Source organism: Triturus cristatus, chromosome 10 (genome assembly GCF_964204655.1).
Source record: "Triturus cristatus chromosome 10, aTriCri1.1, whole genome shotgun sequence".
NCBI lineage: Eukaryota > Metazoa > Chordata > Amphibia > Caudata > Salamandridae > Triturus > Triturus cristatus.
Genome location: NC_140593.1, coordinates 676,577,931 through 676,603,189, shown reverse-complemented (window position 1 = coordinate 676,603,189; position 25,259 = coordinate 676,577,931). Strand labels below are relative to the sequence as shown.

At 42.5% G+C, this 25,259-nt stretch overlaps 1 protein-coding gene across 2 annotated transcripts in view; it reads right to left on the bottom strand.

Annotated features, from left to right (window-relative positions):
- IFT140 (intraflagellar transport 140) overlaps positions 1-25,259 on the bottom strand; it is a 1,808,590-nt gene that overhangs the window by 1,277,238 nt on the left and 506,093 nt on the right. For both annotated transcript variants that reach the window (XM_085628169.1, XM_085628168.1), the window contains exon 7: positions 24,838-24,929. In XM_085628169.1, coding sequence (XP_085484295.1) covers positions 24,838-24,929 — 92 coding nt within the window. The remainder of the gene's footprint in view (positions 1-24,837; positions 24,930-25,259) is intronic.

Genomic DNA, 25,259 nt, shown 5'->3' with positions numbered 1-25,259 from the left:
CTGTTACAGGGATACCAGTATCAATTTGCTAATATTGCCTCTTTATATTTCCAGGGTCCGAACAGAAACAAGATTAAATAACGGAAAAGCGGGATCAGGTGTTTCGATCGAAGAAAGAGGAAGTGCTGATCCTTGTTGTTTATATGGGACTGCCTCTATAGTTGTTTTGAACTATGCAGAAGAGTCATGGGGTTTGTAGTCTTTTTTTGTTATTTGTTTTAAGGCTGCTGAGCAATAAAATAAGGAAGAGAAAAGCATAATCCTCGTCTCCGCGTCCTTAATGGAATTGAAACTTTCCTTCACGTTAGCAAGGAACTTTTATGTTCTCACTAATATCCCCGCCTAAAAGTTCCACAGACATAATAGAATGGACCAAGTCGATCACCGCACTGAACTGCACCCCGATCATAGTGGAATCAACCAAATCACTAGGAATCACGCTGGACAAGAACCCACATCAACTCACTGACCAGAAGCACCCGGTTTTACCTGAGCTATCTTAGAAAAGTGAAACCATTCTTAGATACGTCAGACCTCAAAATGGCAGTGCATGCATTAGTCATCTTGAGGATCGAATACAGATGTACAACTCTATCAGGGCTGCCCAAGATCACAACTGCTCCTCTAAAAGCCTGTCTCAACGCAGCCGCAAGACTTTTAAGAGGTTAAAAAAAATTCGACCACATCTCTACGCCCTTGAAGGCACTGATTTGGCTACCTTACGAAGCCAGAATCCAACTCAAACTGGCCTGTATCACACACAAAGTGTAACACGCTATAACACCTTTGTATCTAGCTCAAAAAATTGTGTTATCTGGAGGAAGCAGGCACCCAGAGCGCTACGGATATGGTGCTGAAACCAACATTCTTCAAGAAGAAGAAAACTTACAACTGAGCTTTCTCCGTTGCCGCCCCTAGAATCTGGAATTCGCTACTGCCAAACATTAGAAGAATCCCGACCACGTCAAAATTCAAGAAGGAAGCTAAGATTTTTCTAATGAGCAAATTCATTCCATAACTTCTTTCAGAGCAAACACAGAACAGCTTCTTAGCGATTATTAGCCACTCCTTACGGGGGCATAACCCGCTAGCCCCCCACAAGACTTCTGAAATGAAACTCATGGGGATCTGTACACCCCTCTTTCAGAGAATATGACCACAGAACTTCTGAGGCTGATGCCCATTGTAACTGTAAAATATGGCATCATCTATGGTGTTTAGTCGATTGCAAAACTGTATTCGATGTAACCCTAGCGAGTATAGTTTGTATGTGCATATGTTCTTCTCCTGCTTTTGAATGGAATATTTCACTTAAGTGTTGAATATGATTGCTTGCTCCTATTCTACTACGTTTGTGTTCTATAAAACACGAAATAAATAAATACATTTAGGAACCAAGCTGCCAAATTCAACAATTAGTGCTGGGGGTGCAGGACTCTGTGTAGGACATCTGGCTTGCACTTCACTGGCAAGGCCAACCCAAGTCAATTATAATCCTCCTCCTCTTGAAATGTTTCAGATAAATAAAAACTTTTGGGACAAGAGATATCAGTGAAACGCATACAGAAAGAAGAAAGATCATTTTATCAGAATGGTATTCCTCATTAATGGAGCTTTTTGGTATCGTATCTTGTGACCTAGAGATGGTGTTGTGGCATTTGACAAACATTCTATCTAAATTTGTTTATCTTTGTTGGAAGATTTGTTCAAAGCACTCTCTTCAAGATAATTAATTTATGACTATCTGAGAAAACAGTTTGAGCATTTTGGACTCTTGAGAGATGGATCACTGATACTTAACGTTCCTGACAACCAGTTAATGTAAAATAGCAGAACCATCTTTGGAGATGGTCCTGCATTAAAAAAAGTACATTGTTGTCTGCTGGAAGTATGCACAGATATGGATGTCTACACGAGAGAAAAGACTCCAGAAAGAAAGAACCTGCTATTGGAACATATAAATATATATATATATATATATTCACTGAAAAAACCATAGGTTTCAGGGGTGTTATAGTTAGCTGGACTTTTCACTTGTACAAAACCATTGAAATTCCCCCGTTATAGTTAGTTCAGCTAACTATAACTCGCGCGCCCGCAATGCACTGCTGATGACGTCACATATTACATCACTCATGACATGGTCAGTGACATCACTCATGACATCACTCATGACATCTCAAATGACATCACTGATGACATCATCCAGTGAATGTGTGTTATTCTGAAAATTAAATATGTTTCATATATGTATATCTCAAGGTCGATGGAAGAATAAATGGGTATATAAGTGTCTAAATGGATGATTTGTTTTTGAAAAATTGATTGTGTAACTGACTGATTAAGTGTATCATAGTGAATACATGGCTTAGTGAGTAATGTTTAAATATGTAAATATCTGTATCAGTCTCTCACTTTGTGTATAAGTGGCTGCATGGGTTGGTGAGTAGCTACATGGGTGTCTATATAGGTTATTAGTTGTTTTTTTGAGTATCAGTCTGAGTGTCTGCATGGTTCGGTGGGGGTATTACGTAGTGCATAGGTGCATGAATGAGTGACTCACTGTTTGTATGTGTTGAACACAGTATGTGTGCAGGACTGTATGGGTGGATGAGTGTGTGTATGGGTGTGTTAGTGAGTGAATGACTGTCTCAATAGTGTCTTTATGAGTAACTACATATGTTTTAAACTAGTATATGTGACTATTGGTGTATATATGTGAGTATATGTGAGAGTGAGAGATTGAAAGAGTTCCTGTATGAATAAGTATGTGTTTCTATAAGTGATTGTTTAAAAGACTAAGTATGTGTAAGTTTCCGTAGAAGTAAGTGTGGTGGTGTGTGTATAACTGTATATGCAAGTAAATGTATGTTTGATTCTTTATTAGCGTGAGTGACTATGTGTGTGAGTAACTATGGATGAGTGGCATTGTGTAACAGGATGTATAGGTGTATGAGTACATATGATGAGTGAGTACATGTATGAGTGACTGTATTGGACTGTTGGTGAATGAGTGGATGTGTATGTGGATCGTAGAATTACTGAAGAGGTTGTTGTAACTGGTATTGGTATGTCCATTGTTTTGAAAATGTTAGTCTCTATTTTTGAATGTGTGTATCAAAGGTTATATTAGGGTGAGAGGAGGTCTGCCACTCTATCACAAGGATGATGTCATCAGTGATGTCATCAGTGATGTCATTTGAGATGTCATCAGTGATGTCATGAGTGATGTCACTGACCATGTCATGAGTGATGTAATATGTGACGTCATCAGCAGTGCATTGCGGGCGCGCGAGTTATAGTTAGCTGAACTAACTATAACGGGGGAATTTCAATGGTTTTGTACAAGTGAAAAGTCCAGCTAACTATAACACCCCTGAAACCTATGGTTTTTTCAGTGAATTTCTGAGGTTTTTTAAATGCTAATTCCTAACTATAACGTGCCTGAAACCTATGGTTTTTTCTGTTAATTTCAAAGGTTTTTTAAATGCTAATTTCTAACTATGCCTACAGAGATAGGACATGTGAAGAAAGAAGAAAAAATGCACAGAAAGAAACAAAAGAAGTGCAGAAAGAAGCAACAGAAGTCCTCAAATACGAAGATAAGTGCAGGAAGAAGGATAACGTGCAGAAAGAACAAAAAGAAGAGCAGAAAGAAGCCTTGTTGCAAAATCATCCTGTACCCTCAACTTTTTCAGACGGATACTGGTGGTAACTGAGTCTGACTAACCAGTCCTAGAGCCAGTGCTATGTTAAAAGACACTTAGAATACAGTGAAAACACCGACATACACTAGGGAACATTATGCGTTGGGGTCCCCCTGTGATTAGCCTTACCTCCTCTATAAGCCCCTAGTATATAATAGGGCATGGGGATTAAAACTACCTCTTAAAACAGGCCACAGGGCGTTTTTGCACCCGTTAACTCAGGCCCCGTCCCCTCCTTTCACCATTGTGTAAACACGCCCTGTGTCCGTTTTTAGTTGGGAGATTAAGTTCATTTGAGTCCTGAGGGTCCCTAGGGTCCAACTAGCCCACTAGGTACCTCCAGTAAGTGCCACAGAGCTGCGTTGCAGAGAGGTGTAAAAAGTGGCACGGCCTGGACCACCTCTCTGCAATGCAGCTCAGTGGCGCTTACTGGAAGCACTTGGTGGGCTAGTTAGCCCCCAGGGGCCCTCAGTATTGAAGGGAAATTATATCCCCAATTTAAAACGTGCCATGGTGCGTGTTTGCACACGTCACCTCAGGCTCCGTCCCCTCCCTTCACCACTGTGTAAACGCGCCCTGTGGCTGTTCTAAATTGAGAGATTAAGTCCCCTTGAATCCTAAGGGTCCCTAGGGTCACACTAGACCACTAGGTACCTCCAGTAAGCGCCACAGAGCTGCGTTGCAGAGAGGTGTAAAAAGGGGCTTGGCCTCAGAACACCTGTCTGCAGCGCAGCTCCCTGGCGCATACTGGAGATGCCTGTTGGGGGCGCGTTTGCAGAGTGCTGCATGGAGGGGGCATGGCCTCCGGCACGATGCCAGTCTTTTATTTATTTTATTTTTTTAAGAAGGGGGGCTGTGTGGTTCCCCTTCTTATTCTAATTTATTGGCCCTGATGACCCCATCCCCCAGGGCCTGTCTCCTAATTATATTTTTTTGACCCCAATCCCCAGGGCCGGCCACTGTTTTTTATTATTTTTAAAAAATATATATTTATAGACACACCTAGGACATGCTGGACAAACCGTACGTACCTATCACCATGACGATTTGCGTGATATTCATTAAAAGGCGACTATGCATGCAATTAATCCACGTGGAATGTATTTACACCACTAGTGAAGCTCTGACATGTCTGATGCTCTACCGTGCCTAATCCCGGTAGACACCCTTGTCGTTTATTTATACAAACATGGGTAGCTATTGACGGGCACATTTAATACACATGCACACCAAGCCATTCAAAGGGGATTCGACAAAAATTCGACCAAAACTATGCAAGAAACCCCCCTCACAGTTAATAAAACACACATCCACTGCCGGATGTGTAATACTTTTTATTTTACTCTCTGGAAAGGGGACGAACGCTCCTGACAGAGCCCAATGCTGTGTTACACCCACCATTGCCTGCCGAGTGCCACACACCTCTCTGTATTGTATTCCACTAGCTAGTGCATATGCTATGACACTCTCTAGCCCATGTGCACTGTAACACCACCCCGTGAAAATGTCATGCCACACTTGTCTTCGCACGGGTTATATTGCCCCATCTAACGTGCCTTCCTCAATGCCTATGTTATAACGCACAGTGCTATGCCATACATATTACAATTTGGGATCCATATCTTTGTCACAGTGCATATGCAACGTTACACTCCCCAGCACATATTTTATATTACAACTTTAGAGACTAGTTAGGTTACACAACACTGCCCTGTGCATATTACACTCCAAGGCGCATATCGCATAGCACACGCTAGTGCCTGTGCTATCTCGCGCTCTCCAATGAATCTGTCATTGCGCACAATGTATTGCATATTATATTTCACGCCTGGTTCATCTTATATCACACTTTTTGGTGCATAGTTTATACCATACACTATATCTAGTTTTCATTTTCAATCGTGCTCTCAGGACTATGTTCTATATAACACTGTGTTCACCTACCCTTTTCACGGGCATTACATTTTGCGATAGGGGGTGGAGGGTCAGGGGGTGTTTTTGCCAAGTGAGCCCGGAGTCACAGTCACTAACGTCTTCTTCTTCCTGAATAAAAGTGAGATTATGCTGCATACTTGTTCATATTTTAAGTAGTTTGCACAGACAAAATGTTTTGAAAACAATAAAGTTTCTAATACCCGCCTTCTCTGAACAGTTAGCTTGCTGCCCCATCCCCCTCCTCCCTATCCTCTGTTGTGTGAATCCATGGACTAGCCTCCTCCCTCCTGCCATGCATGGTCTGATGTGCTGCCACTGCCCTCAATTTAGTATGATGTACCAGTCCACTCCTCCTGCCCTCCATTGCCCAATTCTATGCCCCATCATTGACCTCCTGCTTAAACTCTGTGCTTAGCTTGCTGCCCCTATTCTCCTTCCCCCTGCCCTCCGATGTCTTTGTGCATGCCCCTGCTCCATCCTTTTTGCCCACCATGTCCCATGGACCTGCCACTCCTATCTACTCTGAGTGGTCTGTTGAGCTGCCACTCCCCTCCCACCTGCCTAGCATTGTCAGATGACTGTAACCTGTCCCTGCCACCTCCACCCTGCCTGTCCACATGCCATGCCTCTATCCTCTTCCTCCTGTCCTACATGGTCCATTGTACTGCCACACCCTTCTGCCCTCCCTGGTCTGTTGTGCTGCAACTGCTCCTCCTGCCTGCCCCGTGTGGTCTGTTGTGAGGCCCCTTCCCCTGAACTTTCTTGTCTGTGCACAGGTCCTGACCCTCCCTTCTATCCTCCATCGTCCTTTGTGCATGCCCCTGCACCCTCCTTCTTGCCCATCATAGCCATTGTGCTGCCACTAACCCTCCCACTTGCCATGCATGGTCTTCTGTGCTGCCATGGCCCCTCCCACCTTCCCTGTGTGGTCAGTTAGCTGCCCCTGACCCCCTCCCACCTTCCCTCCATGGTCTGTGTGTATGCCATCACAGTCTCACTGTTGCTCTTCATGTTGTGTCTTGCTTCTAGTGCCCATCCTGCCTGACCTCCATGGCCATCTTGCTGCTCCTGCCCTGCCCCCTTGCCCCCAGCCCTCTGTTTACATGTGCAGTCCCCTACTCCCTCCCTCCTGGCTTGTCTGTTCCATTGTAATGCCCCTGATCCGTCCCTCCTGCCCTTTATGGTCTGTTATGCTGCAGCCTTCTCTCCTGTCTGTCCATTATGGTCAGCTAGCTACCATTGCCTCTTGCCCCTCTGTTCTCTGTTGTCCATGTGCATGGTCCTGTCCCCTCCCTCTTGCTTTCTATGGATTGTTGTGCTGCACTTCCGTCCTGCATGCCCTGTGTGGTGTATTGTGCTGCTGCAAACCCTGATGCCTGCCCTGCAGGGTCAGTTTGGTGCACCTCTCCATGTCTCTCCTGTCCTCTGTTATCCAAGTCCATGTCCCTATCCCATTTCCTTCCATGATCCAATGTACCATACTTGCGAACATTTTGAACTTGGTAAAAGGGAGATTTTGAAAAAAAACTGGGGTATTGATTTTCCCCTTTGAGTTACATTGAAAAAGAGGATATTGTAGACAGGAGACAGATCAAATAAAGCCCATTTGAGCTTAAAAACATTGGACGTTTCCTGGCTGAATCGGGTCTGTTGGCATGTATGGTTGTACTACCATTGCCTCTTCCTTCTGCCCACAATGGTCTATTACATTGCCACAGCCTTGAAGGAGGGTAGATTTTGTATCACAGGGGGCCCCTGGCCCGTTCTGTCCACACCTGAAGTATGAGACCCTTGTCCTTGCCCTGCCAGCCGCATTTGTAGGCCGTATTAAATTGACCAGCGGGTCCTGTGTTGCTATATAATTATCCTGAGACATCCTTACCACTCAGCCAGCATAAAACCCCTGTGTAGGCCCTTCTGTTCAATATGTAGGCCTCTTTGTTAAATTGACCATAGCTCTGCAATTTTAGTGTATAGCAGTCTGAAGGCAGGTCTGCGAGGCCTTCTGCTCCAAACTAGTAGCCCCCACCCTACCCGAGTGCTCCGTGCTCGGTATCAAAGTTCAACATCCCCCTGAAGCTGTCGACATACAGTAGGCTGCATCCTGGACTGGTACTTGCTTCCTGGGCAGGTTTCCCGCTTTTAAGGAAGTGGCAACCGCAGAGCGTCAAGTTAGGAGAACTGAGGAGATTTTATACATGAATATATTGAATTCCTGTACAATACCCATTATTTTCTGCTTGCTCTATGGAACTTACGATAAGCGATTGGCCTGAGAGACTGACCTTTTCACCCAGTCCATTGTCAGCATTAAGTGGGTAAATGACGAAATGTCTGGTAAAATCTGCAGACGAAGCTTTTGGGTAGCATACGTAGGTAGATGTAGCGTGCAAAGGAGCCCACAAAATGATATAAAAAGGGAGCACCCACAGATATCGACGGACAACCTCGCCGTCTGTATGTAGGTTAACAGGCTGTGCAGGTTTTCCCCAAGAACTGGGAGCTCTTGTCTTCCTTTGCTTAAAATGTCTTGCTCGGCTTTGCTTGAAGTATCTTATTCTATTTTACCTATATGAAATGTCATGTTATGTTTAACCATTGTTCTCTTTACTTTTGCATTTAAAAGATGTTGTATTGTAATTGCAGGAATGCTTGCTCTAAGAGTAAATGTGAGTGTCCCTAGGTAACATTTTCCTTGGTGTAACTTGTTTCTCATGATGCATTTATAGATGTGTTTTCTCTCTCTCTCTGTCAGTCCATTAATTGAGATACAGAGAATATCATGACAGCTGTATGATTATCTGGATTCTGTATTTTGTACTTTAGGTCTCTATTCTGCGGTTTCTTTGAAGTTGCATCTTCTCATTAAACTGCCATTGTATTCTGCCTCCAATTCCATGTCTCATATGTCTGTTTTCTTCATTTTTGGAGCAAGCGTTCCTAGGCACCCCGGCTCAAATTAAGGTGCCCCTTTTGTCCCTGACTCACTCTCCTGCTCAGTTCTGTGGTGGCTCCTGGGGCTCTGGGGACCGCCCCTAGCTTCCTTGACCCGTAATAGATCTTCCCTCCAACAGCCTCTCTTGCAAGTCCTGTATTGTTGGTTTGTTGCCCCTGCCCCCCTTTCCACTGCCCTCCATAGTCTGTTGTGCTTCCACGGCCCTTCCTGCCTGCTCAGTGTGGTTAAATTGTCGCCTTTGCACCCTCCTACCTGCCTTCAATTTTCAGAGTCCGTGCCCCTGGCCTCTGCCTCTCAACAGTATCCTAATGAACAACTAGATTGCTAACATTCTATATTTATTACAAAAGTGTGGAGCGCCTGACATCATCTTGATGTAATCAAAACTGTAATACCTAGAGCATTCCTTTAGAAATTACATATATGAGAGGGTCTTATTGGCATCAAAATTATGGTTAGTGCTCTAAAAGACTAAAATAAGGACATATTTTCTGAGTTTTCAAATAGCCATAAAGCTTTTTTAAATTATTTGTTATCTTTATGTTTTTTTATCTAGTTGACAACTTGATTAAATGTTGCACTTAGGGGAGAGGATGTGGTGTTACTTCCAGAACTGCAGACTTTGCAACTGGGGAACCAGGTTGAAGTTTCTGCTTCAGCTCGACATTCTGTGATTCTGGTCAAATCACTTAGTCTCCCCATGTCTACAACCAAAATGAATTTGTTCTTGTGTGATGTAACCAATGCTCATGTAAAGCACTCCAATACCTGACAAGTCTGCACTATATAACACTGCAAAAACACAAAATAATAAGTGTTTTGCACACTTCTGTCATTGGGCTATATTTGGGCTATATCTGGGTGATTTTGGGCTACATTTGGGCTCTTTTGTCTCCGGTGGCCATCTTGGGAGATTTATTTGTTATGAAGTTTCCTAATTTCCTCATGTACTGCAGTCTCCTCAGTCGGAAATGCTTTCAGTTTTTTACTTTGATTCCATCATGAAGGTATTCAGATATGTCACACATTTGCCATGAATTCTGAATGTTAGCACTCTAGTTGCTCATTAGATCACTGTAGTAAAACTACTGCTCACCATGGAAGTCTGCTCCTGGTATTAAAAGTGCATGTTTCAGTCTGCATGTCAGAATTTTTTTAATGAAATAGAAGAGGATTTGAGAAGTCACTCAAAATGTGCCCTCATTTTCTTTCTTCAGCATTAATCATAAGTTCTATGGCAAAATGAACCCCCTCATTGTGTTCCTTTTTAAATTAAATGTTTTAAGTGTTACCAGTTTATTCCAATCAAGATGGCTTCAGGTGTCGCATACTTTTGTCATAATGAAGACAGTAAGTGCTCTAGTTGTTTTTAAGAACATTCTTGGACATTCTGTCATTGGGCTATACTTGGGCTACATCTGGGTGATATTTGGGCTACATTTGGGCTCTTTTGTCTCTGGTGGCCATCTTGGGAGACTTATTTGTTATGAAGTTTCCTAATTTCCTCATTTACTGCAGTCTCCTCAGTAGGAAATACTTTCAGTTTTTTACTTTGATTCCATCAAGAAGGCATTCAAATGTGTCACACATTTGCCATAAAATCAGAATGTTAGCACTCTTTTTGCTCATTAGATCACTGTAGTAAAGCTACTGCTCACCAGGGAAAACTGCTGCTGGTATTGAAAGTGCATGTTTCAGTCTGCATGCCAGGATTTGAGAAGTCACTCAAAATGTGCCCTAATTTTTCTTTCTGCAGCACTAATCATACTTTTTATGGAAAAATGAACCACCTCATTTTGTTCCTTTTTAAATTAAATGTTTTAAGAGTTACCACTTTAATCCAAGCAAGATGGCTTCAGGTGTGCCATACATTTATCATAAGTAGGACGGTTAGCGCTCTAGTAGTTCTTTGGAACACTCTGGAAAGCTGCAGTAGAACACAAAGGAATCAACTGACAGTCTCTGCCCTTGTTGGATGTACATGTTTTACTGAGAATGTCAGACTTCATTCTCACATGACTGAGAAAGATAATGTGAATTTACAGAAAATAAGCTCTCAGTTTAGCTTATAGATCACCTTCCAAACCTCTGTGGTAAAAGCATGAGAAAATATTTTTCTCTCAATCATGATATCCCAGCAGAAGGCTTTTTCACATGGTGAAATCACCTTAGAACATACCACAATTCCTAAAATGAGTATGGTACCATCAACAAATGATTTATAATGTAACTAAAGTCTTAAAATCTTCTATTAACTGCAATGCTTTTTAATGAGGTGCTATCATGTATATTGGTCCCAAGATGGCTGCCAACACTTCTTGGATGAAGTGCTGACAGCCAATCAGATCTCAGGATGAGATGTGTGGTTAGGCTCCGCCCACATATATATATTGATTTAAATGCTATTTTCTCAGGAACTACTGAACAGATTTACACCAGACCTACAAAAGGCACTTCCTTGACCTGAGGACTACCTCTCTGCCAAATTTCAAGTAACTCTGTTCAGCCGTTCGGGCTGTAGCTGTGTCTAAAGGTCCTATGGAAAAATGCATGGGAAAAACGCGTTTTGGGACCCCCCTTTTTTCTCAGCCCCCGCTTGACGAATCCCCCCGAGACTTTCAGGGTAGGAGCGGAGCGTAGCGCCCCACCTATTTTGAAAATTTCGCGAGGATTCATCGACCGGCGCCAAAGTTATTCCAAATAGAATGTTGTGGATTTCCTATGGAAACAGGGTCCTAACTATAACTATCTACTGGCGACCGCCAGTAGATAATATATATATATATATATATATATATATATATATATATATATATATATATATATATATATATATATATATATATAAATAATCCAATTGGCAAAGAAATTTTAATCCAAACAATAACCTAGACGCGTTTTGACGGCGTACCGCCTTGGTCACTACGTCAGGGTCAATCAACAGTACAAGGTTATATGCACCTAGTTTCCACACGGTTGTCACAGCAACCACCAACCTGAAGATAGACATAGAGGGTTCCTATGTCCATTCAAACATGACAGTGCATATTGTTTGTTAATGGTGCCAAAAGAGTCAAAACAAATGTATACAATTGTTGTTAATGTATACATATATTAGTAGCACAACAATGCACGTTTAAAAGGTGATGTAATGGTGGTAAGTGAATTTCAAAATTAAAAAAGTCACACATGACATCATAACTCACCCTATGTGTAGACATGGAAGAGTTGGCTAGGTCCGAATGTTTCGTGGTGAGTACTAATGTAAACGGAGAGTGTCTGCGAGGGTGTGCTAACAGGTACGTGTATTGTAATTAGACAGGTAGCGCTGCCATCGTCTATGTGAAAATCAATTCGCTTGGATAAGGCGGGCATGTTTGAAGACGTAGGATATATGTGGCAGCATTGGATTGTGCACGGTAACCTGTTAGGACAACGATGGTGCCCCTGTGGGCTGAGTGTATAGAAATAGCAGCAATCTGGCGAGCACTAAGTGCTACGCATCAATTGGGGTGTCATTAACAAGTAGACTAGGGGAGTGTACGTACAAGTGCGTTTGTCGTTAATAATCATAATAGCGCTTTTCCTAGTTACCCCTGCAGGTGTGCCAATTGGGGGACTTGGTTGGGAGCACCGGCCTCATTCGCCGATAGTGAAGCTATGGAGAACTGCGATCGCTAATAGCATGCTGCTCCCTGCTCGCGCATATATATATGTAAGCGCCTGTCGAGCCCAAGTGGGCCAAATATGTGAAGCGCTATCCCTCTCCTCTGTATAGGAAAATTAATGTCTAAACTTATCTACTTGAAAAAACGGACACTGAATACAAAGCATACAGTCTGATGTCATTAAGATGTGAACTAAGATGAGAGTAGAAATGTGTGAAAAAATTAATAAAAGTAAATTAAAAAAGTGATTGTAACCTAACGTTACAGAGACTGGGTATGGGGCGGGACAGATAGCTAGGGACAAGTTATAAGTGTACAGTTAAAGCTTCATCTGCATTCATTCCATGAGGGATCTTGGAATTATAGAGGATGATGTAATGAGATTCAAGCCTTCTAAGGGCGAGTTGTCTGTTACCACCCCTTGGGTTTTTGGGGACGGTATCCACCACATAGAAGGATAGGTCTTGCGCCTTACCACTATGGGATGTATTAATGTGTCTTGTGACGGGATAGGTAGGGTCATTGTTTGTAATGGCCCTCAGATGTTGCAAAATACGAACGTGCACTGGGTGGATGGTGCTACCCACGTACACTTTGCCACATGTGCAGTTCAGGACATAAACCGCAAAATCGGATTTGCAGCTGTAACTGCCTCTGATAACATAAGGGGACAGCCTGATGGGCATTTGGACCTCTCTAGTGTTCACGCCATGCTTGCACGCCTTGCATTTGGCACATTTAAAGAATCCCTTAGGGGTTTTAAGCCATGTGCCACCCTTACTCACGCTTGGCGCGTTTTTGACTATCTCCTGTCTCATCGATTTGGCTCTCCTAAAGGTAATTTGGGGAGTTTTGTTACAGAAGGTGCCTATAACAGGGTCATTGCGTACTGCATTCCAATGCCTATGTATTATTCTACGTAGATTGGCATGGTACGCGTTGAAGCCTGTTATTAGCCTAGGCGTGTCCATTTTCTTACGTTCATTGTCGGTGTGAGTTATTTTAGTCTCCTTGAACAGAAGATCCCTTCTTGTTACATTGGCTGTTTTATTTTTAGCTTTGGTGAGTGCTTCAGGACTGTAGCCTCTACGTTCTAGTCTATTGCAGAGTTCGCTGGTGGATTGTTCTAAGCCACTGGGGGTGCTGCAGTTGTGCTTAATGCGTAAGCATTCTGCGTAGGGTATGCTTTCTTTCAAAGTGGTGGGATGGAAACTGTGCGCGTGTAATATTGCGTTGCCCGCTGTGGGTTTTCTAAATGTTTTAGACTGTAGTTTTCCATTCTCTACATAGATCTCTAGGTCAAGAAAGTGTATACTCTTATCACTGGTGTTGCATGAAAACGTTAGATTAAGAGAATTGTTCTTAATTTCCTCAGAGAAAATTCTGGCACTTTCAGCTGAACCTTTCCACAGGATAAAAATGTCATCTATGTACCTGACATATAATACCACTTTTTCTGTAAATGCATCATGTTGGGTTGCCTTGAGTACTTGCTCCTCCCACCAGCCCATATGCAAATTAGCATAGCTGGGGGTGAAGCAAGTACCCATAGCAGTACCCTGCAGTTGTTTGTAGGTTAGGTTATCAAATCTGAACACATTATTATCTAGACACATTTCCGCCATTTGTACAATCATCATAGAGTGTTGAAAGAGGTGCATAGATCTTTTGCCAAGGTAATAGTTCAGGGCATTGAGTCCATCCTTATGTCTGATACTGGTATAGAGCGTGTTCACATCTAATGTCATTAGTAAGTAATCACTATTCCAGTTTACATTATAGATTTTTGTTAAAAAATCCCCTGTATCCTTAATGTATGCTGGTAATTTGCAAACAATGGGCTGAAGGAAGTGGTCTATGTATCTAGACGTATTCTCAAACAGACCTCCTATTGCGGCAATTATAGGTCTCCCAGGGGGTTCCACACTGTTTTTGTGGAACTTGGGGATTAGGTATAGCAGTGGTATATATATATATATATATATACACACACTACCACTAAAACTGCTGCTGACAGATTTTCCTGTTGACCAATGGAGGTCATAAGTTATTCAAACTTGAGGATGTCGAGCCATTTGACTGACACCCGCAGACACACTGGGTTGTTTCATCCAGCCGGCTGTGACGAGGGGTAAATATAGTTGTCTGTGGGGTACCACCACTTGTATTCGAGTCAGCCCATCGGGAAGAGTGTTAATTGGGCATTTGAGCCCATATGCTGACTTATATGATTGAAGATGTGGTTGCGATACTGAAACAGCATGGCGGCCATATAATCATTGTGGAAGCCGTATAATCGATGTGTACAGTCCTCTCATTGGCCACGAACTTACCAATGAGAACGGTATATATAACTTTAAGCCAATCAGAGACTGTGCACTGAGGTAACAGCATTTTAAAGCATGGATGAAGGCAACACGCCGCAACGCGTCTGGGCTGTTGATAAGTATTTTAAACCCTGTGAGTGCTCCGAATCAGTGTAAAAGGAGGAGATGTGCAACACGCAAGTCCCCATCCCGTGAAACATATATATATATATGTATGTGTGTGTATGTGTGTATATATATAACAACACCTCCAAGCACACGGAGCCCCCGACCCTACAGGGTGGCCTCTGGAAACAATGGGCACGGAGCAGCTAACTAACTCCTGAGGCGGAAAGCCGGGAGCGCTGCTCTTTTTACTTGCTTTTAAATTTGTACTGTATTATTGTGGTTGTTTCTTACCTGCACCTTGCCACGATCTTTTCACCTGCCCTCAGAGGTCCCAGACAGCCGATTTGGGTGCTGCCTTGGGGAATCCTCCCTCGCTGCCGCCATCGACCGCGAACGAGTAAGCTCCACCCACTCTACCGGCCACACCCCCTCCCATCTGGTATAAAGGGCGCGCTGATTACTAGCGTGTCCTTCTAACTAACTCCTGAGGCGGAAAGCCGGGAGCGCTGCTCTTTTTACTTGCTTTTAAATTTGTACTGTATTATTGTGGTTGTTTCTTACCTGCACCTTGCCACGATCTTTTCACCTGCCCTCAGAGGTCCCAGACAGCCGATTTGGGTGCTGCCTTGGGGAATCCTCCCTCGCTGCCGCCATCGACCGCGAGTGAGTAAGCTCCGCCCACTCTACCGGCCACGCCCCCTCCCATTCCCTCTTTCCTTTCAATTCCCTCATAAAAGGATGTGTATGGGTCGGAGGCGCAGCGGACGGGCGCAGCGGGCGCGACGATGGCGCGCCGAAGGCGCGCCTAAGGCAAGCCCGTCTGCGCCCGTCCGCGACTGTCCGGGGCTAGGGGCACGCCACTCTGCCTCACCTACCATCTATGCCCCCGACCATTTACGCAGCCTCCAGGGATCATGGTCCCTACCTTCCTCCACCTGCTCCCGCATTTCGTCCCTCGGCCTGTCGCCCGTAGCTCCTCCCGACATCCCCCCTCCTCTAGCTGTCCCCCCCCCACTCTCCTAGTGACAATGCTCTCCCTGCTACTTCCAAAACCCTTGCGGCTTTTTACCTCAACACCCGTTCTGCTGTAGCCCATGCACACAAACTCTCGGTACTGCTTGACCTTCATGCCCCAGATCTTCTTTTTCTTACGGAAACTTGGTTCTGCGAGGACTCCGTCCCTGCCCTTTTGGCCACCCTTCCAGCTTCATATTACGCCCTCCGAGCAGATCGCCCTATTGGCAGAGCCGGGGGCGGCGTGGCGGTCATCGCACGTACCGACCTTTCTTTCCAAACCCTGTCCCTGCCAGACATCACAAATACCGAGTACCTGGCAATCCGCACCACATCCACTTCGCCCCCTCTAACCTGTTTTCTCACTTACCGTCCTCCCCGATCTACTTCATCGTTTCTCCCTGACTTCCTGGAAGTCCTAGCCACAATCACCGTTAATAACTCCTCTATTCTACTTCTTGGTGATTTTAATTTCTGGCCCTCTGATCCAGCGGAATGCTTATCGTCGAAAGCATTTTCAGAAACTCTCCAATCCCTTAACTTTACACCTCATATTCACTCCCCTACTCATATCAAAGGTCACACTTTAGACCAGATCTGGTCCCTGAACTGTCCTGCGGAGTCCCTCTCTATCTCGCCCTGTACATGGTCTGACCACTACTTGATCTCATTTGCCCTCCCTATTCTCCCTCCGACCAAGCCCCCTCGTCCCAAAAACATCTGGGTTCGTGCTTGGGGCAGAGTTGATCTGGAAACCTTATCGTCCCTACTCACCTCTTCCCTCCCTTCTCTTTATGGCCTACCCACCCTCTCCCAGGTCAAGGCCATTGAACAGTGGCTCTCCTCAGGCTGCGATTCTGTTGCCCCGCTAAAACTAATCACCTCTAAGCGAGAGAAGGATGCCAATCGATGGTTCACCGCAGAGCTCAAGACCACCAAACTAGCAATACGTCGCGCCGAGCGGGCTTGGAGGAGAAATTATTGCCCCCTTTTACGATTAGAGTTCATTAACATCTTGACCCAATATAAAAAAGACATCTTGAGGGCTAAAACCACCTATTTCTCCGCCAAAATCCTTGCAGCAGAAAACCAGTCGAAGGAAATTTTTTCGATCGTGCACAATTTGGCATTTTCAGACAGAACAACTCTAAAGCCCGCCCCTTCCAAAGAACTCTGTCACTCCCTCAATAACTATTTCATTCAGAAAATAGCTACCATCAAAGCCAACATCCCTCCCCCTTACCCCACCTTTGTGGACCCCCAGTGTCCCCCTCCCAAGGGAGAACTCACTACCCTTCCCCCTCTCACTAAGGAAACCTTGACATCCATAATTCCCCTTGTCAAATCCGGCTCCCCACTAGACCCCTGTCCGGCCCATATTCTCCGTCACATCTTTATCACATGCCCAGACCCTCCCCTGCAACTCCTCAATAGCTCCCTCTCGCAAGGCGTAGTACCGAACCCACTAAAATCTGCAGTCATTGCACCCATTCTTAAAAAGCCAGGCGCGGACCCTTCAATTCCTGCCAACTTCCGCCCCATCTCCCTCCTGCCATTTCTGGCAAAGGTGCTCGAGCGCCATGTCACCAGCGCTCTGAGCTCTTTTGTGGAAAAGCACGGTGCCCTTGCCCCTCGCCAGGCCGGGTTCCGCCCGGCACACTCTACGGAGTCCGTAGTCCTTTCGGTCCTGGACAACCTCAGGGAGGGCATGGATACTAACCAGCCCCAGGCCTTGGTGCTCCTTGACCTCTCAGCCGCTTTTGACACGGTGGATCATACCATCTTGCTTTCCCGTGTCAAGGCGGCGGGGATCGGGGGCACCGCTCTGGTCTGGCTATCCTCCTTCCTGAGTGACCGCACCCAGGCTGTCCGCCTGGGCGACTTCACTGCGGACGCCCGGAGAGTTCAATGCGGGGTTCCACAAGGCTCCTCCCTTTCCCCTCTTTTGTTTAATCTTTATATTGCCCCTCTTATCTTTTCTCTGCAACAAATGGAGGTTGCCGTATTTAATTATGCGGATGACCTCCAGCTAGTCTTCAATCTGTCTTCTTCCTCCTCTTCTGTTCTAAATTTCCAATCTATTATGCTCCATATCCGGGACTGGATGAACCACAACCACTTGAAGCTCAACCCAGACAAGACTGAGCTGGTGTTGACAGGTGGTTCATCCAGCCCCTGGTCCTCCCTATACTGGCCCCCTTCTCTTGGCCTCTCACCTATCCCCTCTACCTCAGTCAAAACACTAGGCATAAAACTCAACTCTCAACTCACTCTTCACTCTCAGGTCAGCTCTGTGGTTTCTTCCTCTTTTCTATCACTGCGCACTATACGCAAGGTGTCCCGTTTTTTTTCCTTTACTGCCCTCAAACTGATCATCTTGCCAATGGTGGTTTCCCACCTGGATTATGGCAACGCCCTATATGCAGGTATTCCTGCATATAGTCTACGGCGTTTGCAACAGATTCAAAACCAGGCGGCCAGTCTGGTCTTTAATCTCCCGAAATTTCACCACACTACCCCCCTCCTGAAATCCCTACACTGGCTTCCTGTTCATGCCCGGGTCCAGTTTAAGCTCGCTTCCATCATCTTTCAGGCTTGACTGGGCTCGGCACCGGCTTTTATCTCTTCTGAGATCACCCCTTACGTTCCCGCCAGGGAACTTCGCTCATCCACCCAGTCCCTTCTCACTATCCCACATTATCGGAGAAAGAAATGGGGAGGCTCAAAATTTGCGACCCTTGCCCCGCTCCTCTGGAATTCTCTTCCTTTTGAACTCCGAACCCTCACTTTGTACTCGGAATTTCGGAAACATCTTAAGGATCATTTGTTTATAAAGTCCTTTAATTAACCTTCCTGTAGCTTGCTCTTGGTTTTCGGCACCGGTCCTCTGTTAGTTGTAGCGCCAAGAAACCGCTGGTGTATGTGCGCTTTAAAAATAATTTAAATTCAAATTCAATTCATCAAAGGACCATCAGCATAACAACAAAACAGAGGCCCATTTCTGTGTTAAAAGCGCTTAATCCAAAGACAAGCAGCATAGGTTTCCACATCCCATATTATATATATATATATAGATATATATAGATATATATATATAGATATATAGAATATATTTTACTATAATGCCTTTGGAATTTTCAGGGTCTTCTTATAGCTGCAGATGAATTAAGTGGGCTCTCCAGCCCAACTGGAAATTATGTCAATATAAACAGAGACAACTGACATGTTTTTGACACTAGTCTAACGTAGGAAGGGTTGAAGAGCTGCGATTGACAGTTTCAGCATTGGTTCCACTGGGCCTAAAAACACTATGATGAAGGGACTTTTTTAAACTTTAATAATATAAGCCACTGGGCTGCACTTTCCACTTTACATGGACCTGGAGCCAGCTGTTTGCGTTATAGATGTTTGTAAATGTCTATTTGACAATCCGGTCTGATGATGGCCTTGGTTAATTTTACCATAAGGGCTGAAAGGTCAATTTACGATCCATACTATGGACTGCACTATTTTTTGGAAAAATTGTGTTAGAATTAAATATTTTCAATGTACTATTGACTTTTTTTTTTATTGCATCCTGTTATCTTGAATTGCATGTTAGATCTTGATTGCACCAAAATTCCTAGACTTGCTTTCTAATTGTGTGGATAATATTTTGTTATTCCATTATTGTATTTGAGTTTTGATTACGATCTGTGCATTTGAACTCTCTTCTTTAATTTATCGTTGTGTGCATTCAGCTATTTAGCAACGGAATTTATCACATTTGTGGCTTATCTTCTAGGTTTCTCTAGTTTTAACTTTCACCAGTGAACCAATTATTTGATACACTTATAATATGTTTAGGAAGGATATGGAGCGCGTTCTATTTTCTTCTCCTTTTCAAATTTCCACTGTTTCTGTCTATATTGTGCTCAATTACAAAGGTACTTCAGCCACCATGTGGCATTTTACATCAAATGCACAAAGAATGAAAATCTTTCGTGGATTTGTTCCTTACCGACAAAATTAAAACGTATGTGCCGTCAAAATAATGAACTACAAATCTATTGAGAGCATACAAATTGACTCCCAAAATATTGTCATACTGCAGATAATATTAGTAAATCTACATTTATCTTGACAGTATTTTTTGGAGTGTATAATAGGATCAAAAGTATACGTAGACTGATACTGCAGTGGTCAAAACTGTGACATACAACCAAGGCATAGTAAGAAAAGCCTAATAATTTATCAGAAACAACAAAGGATAGTTAGCAAAAGATGTCAAGTTTTCTCACATGTACACCTCCATTTAACAAGAAAAACATTTCAGTGCCTGGGCTGGTGGTCTAATACCTTGCTATTTCCTTTCCATTTCCAGTCGTTACCTTATTTTATATTTTATGTCACCATTCTGAGTTTAAATTGTATCTTCATGTAACAGTAATTCAAAGAATTATATTTTCCTGTGATGTGCATCAAACATAAAAAGGGTTTCTATACCTGTTCTAAGTACACCTATATTGTTTTATTAAAATTATATATGATGGTTAATTTATTTCAAATTGTTTCTTTAACGGCAAACACATTAATTTCAAAATGAATTCATTGTTAATTGGCCTCAAAGAACTTAATTAGCACAACCTTTAGGCAGCAACATGCTTTCTTGTTTTTTCTTCTTTTTTATGTTTGTGCATGTCCTTACAGAAAACATACAAGAAATGTAACTGTCACACAAGCTTGCCAAGCCCAGAACTACTGAGGAGGGGTTCAGAGCAAGAGGTAGAAGGCAGACAAGAGAGAGAATAAGATGAAGGGAGGGAGGAATGGAGGGAGAGCGTAAGAAACGGATATATGCTAACTCTTGAATCAGCTGATAACCAAGTGGTGGGAGAAAAAGACAGGCTCCAGCTACTTGGATGCTGAAATCGATTTTAATGTGTTGGTGAGATGCAGAGTAGAAAGTAGCATGGTTGTTATCAGCCTTACTATTAACATTACAAAGTTGCATAGATGGTATAGTTCAGGTCAAGGGCGTAGTAAAGCACCTGCTATACCAGCTTGAGCGGGGGCTTCACTGAACAGATTAAATTAGTTTTAAGGCGCTTCTGAACTTTGAAATGTGATACCTTGGTCAAGGACAGAAGGAAAAGCAGAAAATAATAAATAACAGCAAGAATATACAGTGAGAAAAGCTGTAGGTGTGTGCAAGGGGGTGGGAAAAGAGCAATAAATAGATACACAGAGAAAGAGGAATGATGAAAAACGCAATGAAAATATAAGTGAGAGGCAAATGGAGTGACAGCGTGAGGTCGCGTAAGAAAGGAAAGAAGAATGCACAGAATATCAGAAAGACAAAAGGAAAAAGACAACAGAAGGGAAAGACGTCTGTAAGGAATAAGACAAAAATAGAAAGAAGGAAAGAAAGATGTAAAGGAGAAAGAAAGGAAGAACAAAGGTAGGACATTTCCTTTAGGGAAACAATTCTTGGGGACCTCAGGGTCGGCAATGCACGCTGTGCTCCCTCACTCAGTGGCAGCCATATAGTTGAAAGTGGGGGTATTTTATTTTTCTGGCTACTCCATTGGTTCAAGTTCAAATGTGAAACAAGGTCCGTTGAGCTCTATATTTAATTTTTCATTCCATCTTATACTGAGACATACTGTTCAGATTTTATTTTTTCATAATCTGTGTACTTTTGTACTATGACCAGATCACAATCAAATGGCCTTGAATTTTTAATTTTTAATAAAAAGTGTAGCAGTTCCCGAATGAAGAAACAGTCCCGGAGGGAAATTAATCTATTTTAGTCCCAATTCAAAAAGTAAATTTAAAGTTCAATTATTTAGTTTGTCTTTTATTAATTCACTAGTTTCTTCATTGGATTTGACTGATCGATAATGAAATTACATCATTCCATATTCAGATTAATTGGTGGCTCCATTCATTGAGCAATTCTTATAGTTTTGATAATCCCAATGCATTTTGGGCTGAGGTTGCCCTTCATCAGAGGGGAACAATTCTAAAAGGAAAAGTAACGAAGTGTGAACGAACTTCCTTAGCAGTAAACAACTAAGTATTTGTCACTCTGTGATCCCTACACTATATCAAGAACATATAATTCAATGTGAAAAAACAATCTATTGTGTACCATAGATGTTAAAGCACTATACACGTCGATTCCTCACGATTTGGGGATGGAAGCAATTGAGTATTTCTTGATTAATTCTGACTTGGATGAAGATTTTAAAGTATTCCTAATGGAACTTTTAGAATATACTTTATACCACAGCTATTTTCGTTGGGAGGATGAATTCTGATTACAACTCACATACACTTCTATGGGCAATTGTGCTGCCACAGGTTACGCAAACCTCATCATGCACAGGTTTGAAATAGACTGCATCCTTACCAATGACCTCTGGAGAAACAATTTGGTTATTTTTGTCAAATACATTGACAACATCTTCACTTCATAGAAAGGATCTAACCATGAATTTGTAATTGGCATCAAAGAATTTAATTCCATCAACAACAGGGTACAATTTACTTATAACATCAGTGAAGATAATAAAACCTTCTTGGATGTACTAATTTCTATTGCAGACAATAAGCTAGAAACAGATATATACAGAAAGGAAACGGATCGCAATAACTAACTGCATTACAAACAGCTTTCATCAAAACTCAATAAAAAACCCTTTACCTTACTCACAACTTTTGAGAGTCAAAAGAATTGTATCTAAACCTGATATACTTAAAATGCATACATCAGGTACGGTTGAAAAAATTCAGAAACAGAGGTTATCCATCGAAGTGCTAGATAAAGCATTGGAACTCTCAACCAAAAAACGTAAACAGCTGTTTACCTCCACACGCACACAAGATAAAACCAACAGAATGATTATGATATCCAGATATTCCACAAAGAGCCTTCAATTCAAGATCAGTTTTAAATCATTGGCTGATGGTACAAATTGAACCAGACTTAGAGGGTATTTTTTCGGATCCTACCCTCTTTGCATATGAGCGAGGCAAGAATATCAAGGAATTACTATCAACTAAAAGAATTCATGAAGAAAGATCTGACTACAAAGGAACTATACCTTGTTTGAATTGTAACAATTGTAATAATATCATCAAAGGCAACTACATCACTTCATCACTCATCCACGCAAGGGGACAAAAATCAAACTTCAGACAACTGCTAGTTGCGACATGAAAAATGTAATATACCTGTTGAAATGCCCATGTGGTTTGGTATATATCTAAATTAGACTAAACGAACATAAGAGTAACATAAGGACCAAAAACTTGAAATCAGTCATCGCTTCTCACTTTTTGACTTCCAATCACATCTCTCAACTATGATTCATGGTACTTGAGTCTGTTGACACCAGGGAAGGCAGAGACAACCACAAAAATCTACTAAAAAGGGTGATATATTGGATATAAAATGGGATACACTCATGCCAAACAGACTAAATGATCGCATGGTATTTACCTGTTATTTGTGATCATTCACACATCTCATACAGTGCCCTTGATGATTCTTAAGATGTTTTGTTTCAGTTCGATTTTAGGTTGTCTACATCCCCCCGCCCCTTCTGATTTCAATTCAGGGCAAAGCACGTTTTCTTTATTTATTTTTTGCCAAGAGTTTGATGTACTGTGCATATTTGAGATTTTTGATAACAGGATTTACCACCCATAAGATCTACCTGTTGGTTACCTATCCAAATTCAAGATGGCCGCGTAATTATTTTAGGAATAAGTCAGTTTTCTTTGTTTAATCTGGTTGCTTTCGACAAGCCAGCTTTCGCCTGCATTCAAACATCGCTATGGCGGAGGACTAGGACGCGGTGAGAAACTTTGAACAAACTACTAATTATAAGCTGTTTTACAAAGTCACAATTTAAGTGCATGTTTCACACGTTTCTGGATAGGGTCGTTCACTCTTTAACATACATCTCCAGTGGTTAGCAACGCATGTTACCTTTCAAAAGTTGTATTATAGAGACACAATTTAAGTGTATGTTACACGTTTCCGAACAAGACCGTTTACTTGTTAACATATGTTCGCAATTTTTAGTAATGCGTGTCATTTTTCTGCATGCTTATGAAAACGAGTAAAATATTTACACTAAACGCAAACAGACAACACACTCACAAGTTCTATTGCACTAATGACTTCAGCTAACAATGCTAGTCATACTTTTACACACGTGCGCATGAAGAATGCGTAGAGAGTTTGTTTACGAACGTTCATCACATGGGTGCTACTTCGGTGAAAACTGGTCACAGTGGTTGACACCATTGTTTACTGATTCGTGGTGAAGCACTATTATTAATTGGAGATTCCTTTATTTCCATCATTTTTTCACCTTGAGTTATATGTTCTATATATAGTGTAGGAATCACACGGTGACGGATACTTAGTTGTTTAGCGCTTAGGAAGCTCATTCACACTTCGTTACTTTTCCTTTTAGAATTGTTATCCCCTGATAAAGGGCAACCTCAGCCCGAAATGCATTGGAATTATCCAAACTATAAGAATTGCTCAATGAATGTAGCCACCGATTATTCTGAATATGGAATGATGTAACTTCATTATTGATCAGTCAAATCAAATGAAGAAACTTGTGAATTAATAAAAGACAACCTGAATAATTGAAGTTTGACTGACTTTTTGAATTGGGACAAAAATGGATTAATTTCCCTTGGGGAAACCTCGCAGTGTATTCAGGGGACTTTTTTCCATGAGGGGAATGCTACACTTTTTACACATTGGATACGCTTGTGGATCAGAATGAGATACCCTGCAGCATGTTTAAAAACAAAAACCGAATACGTTTATCAAATAGTATAAACATATTGATTAAACCATCCCAAGGTAATACTTGAATTTTTAATGCCATTACCAGTTCTTGGGTGTTGGGGAGCCTATGAACCTTATTGACTGAACGGCATGAAACTCAAACAGCCACCCCACAAGACTGAAGACATGACATATCACAAATAAAGGGGTGTGAGCAGCAAAGATCCACCCAATAGAAAGAGTCTCATTCAGGACTCTCATGCCCCTCATGCAGTGTACAAGAAAAGTATGTTCAACAACAGCATGCTTGAATTGTTCTCACCTGATGACTGTCTCCCCTGTGGCTGTGATAAGAAGGCAGCGTTCCACCCAAACAATATCAGCTGACATACCTGTCTTCCCACTTAACTTCACCTGTGCACAAACATGGAATCGTTAGTTAACAGTCCGGATCAAAAAAGAATGCTTAGTCACAAAATAAATGTATGCTTATGGCACCAACGTCCTTAACTGTGCTGCTTTATACACTGGCATAAGTTATTAGGTAGAAAAAAGACTGGACCAGGGCTCAGTTTCTTCATTTCTGTAAAAATGAGGCTCTGGGTGACTGTTGATGACATGTGGCACCCTACCTTTCACACTATCACCTCAGCTTACAGATGACAACTATGATAAGGCATTCATGTTCGAGAGGTCCTTTGATGAACGCTGCTTTAAGACAACACACCACATACCCAATCTTCA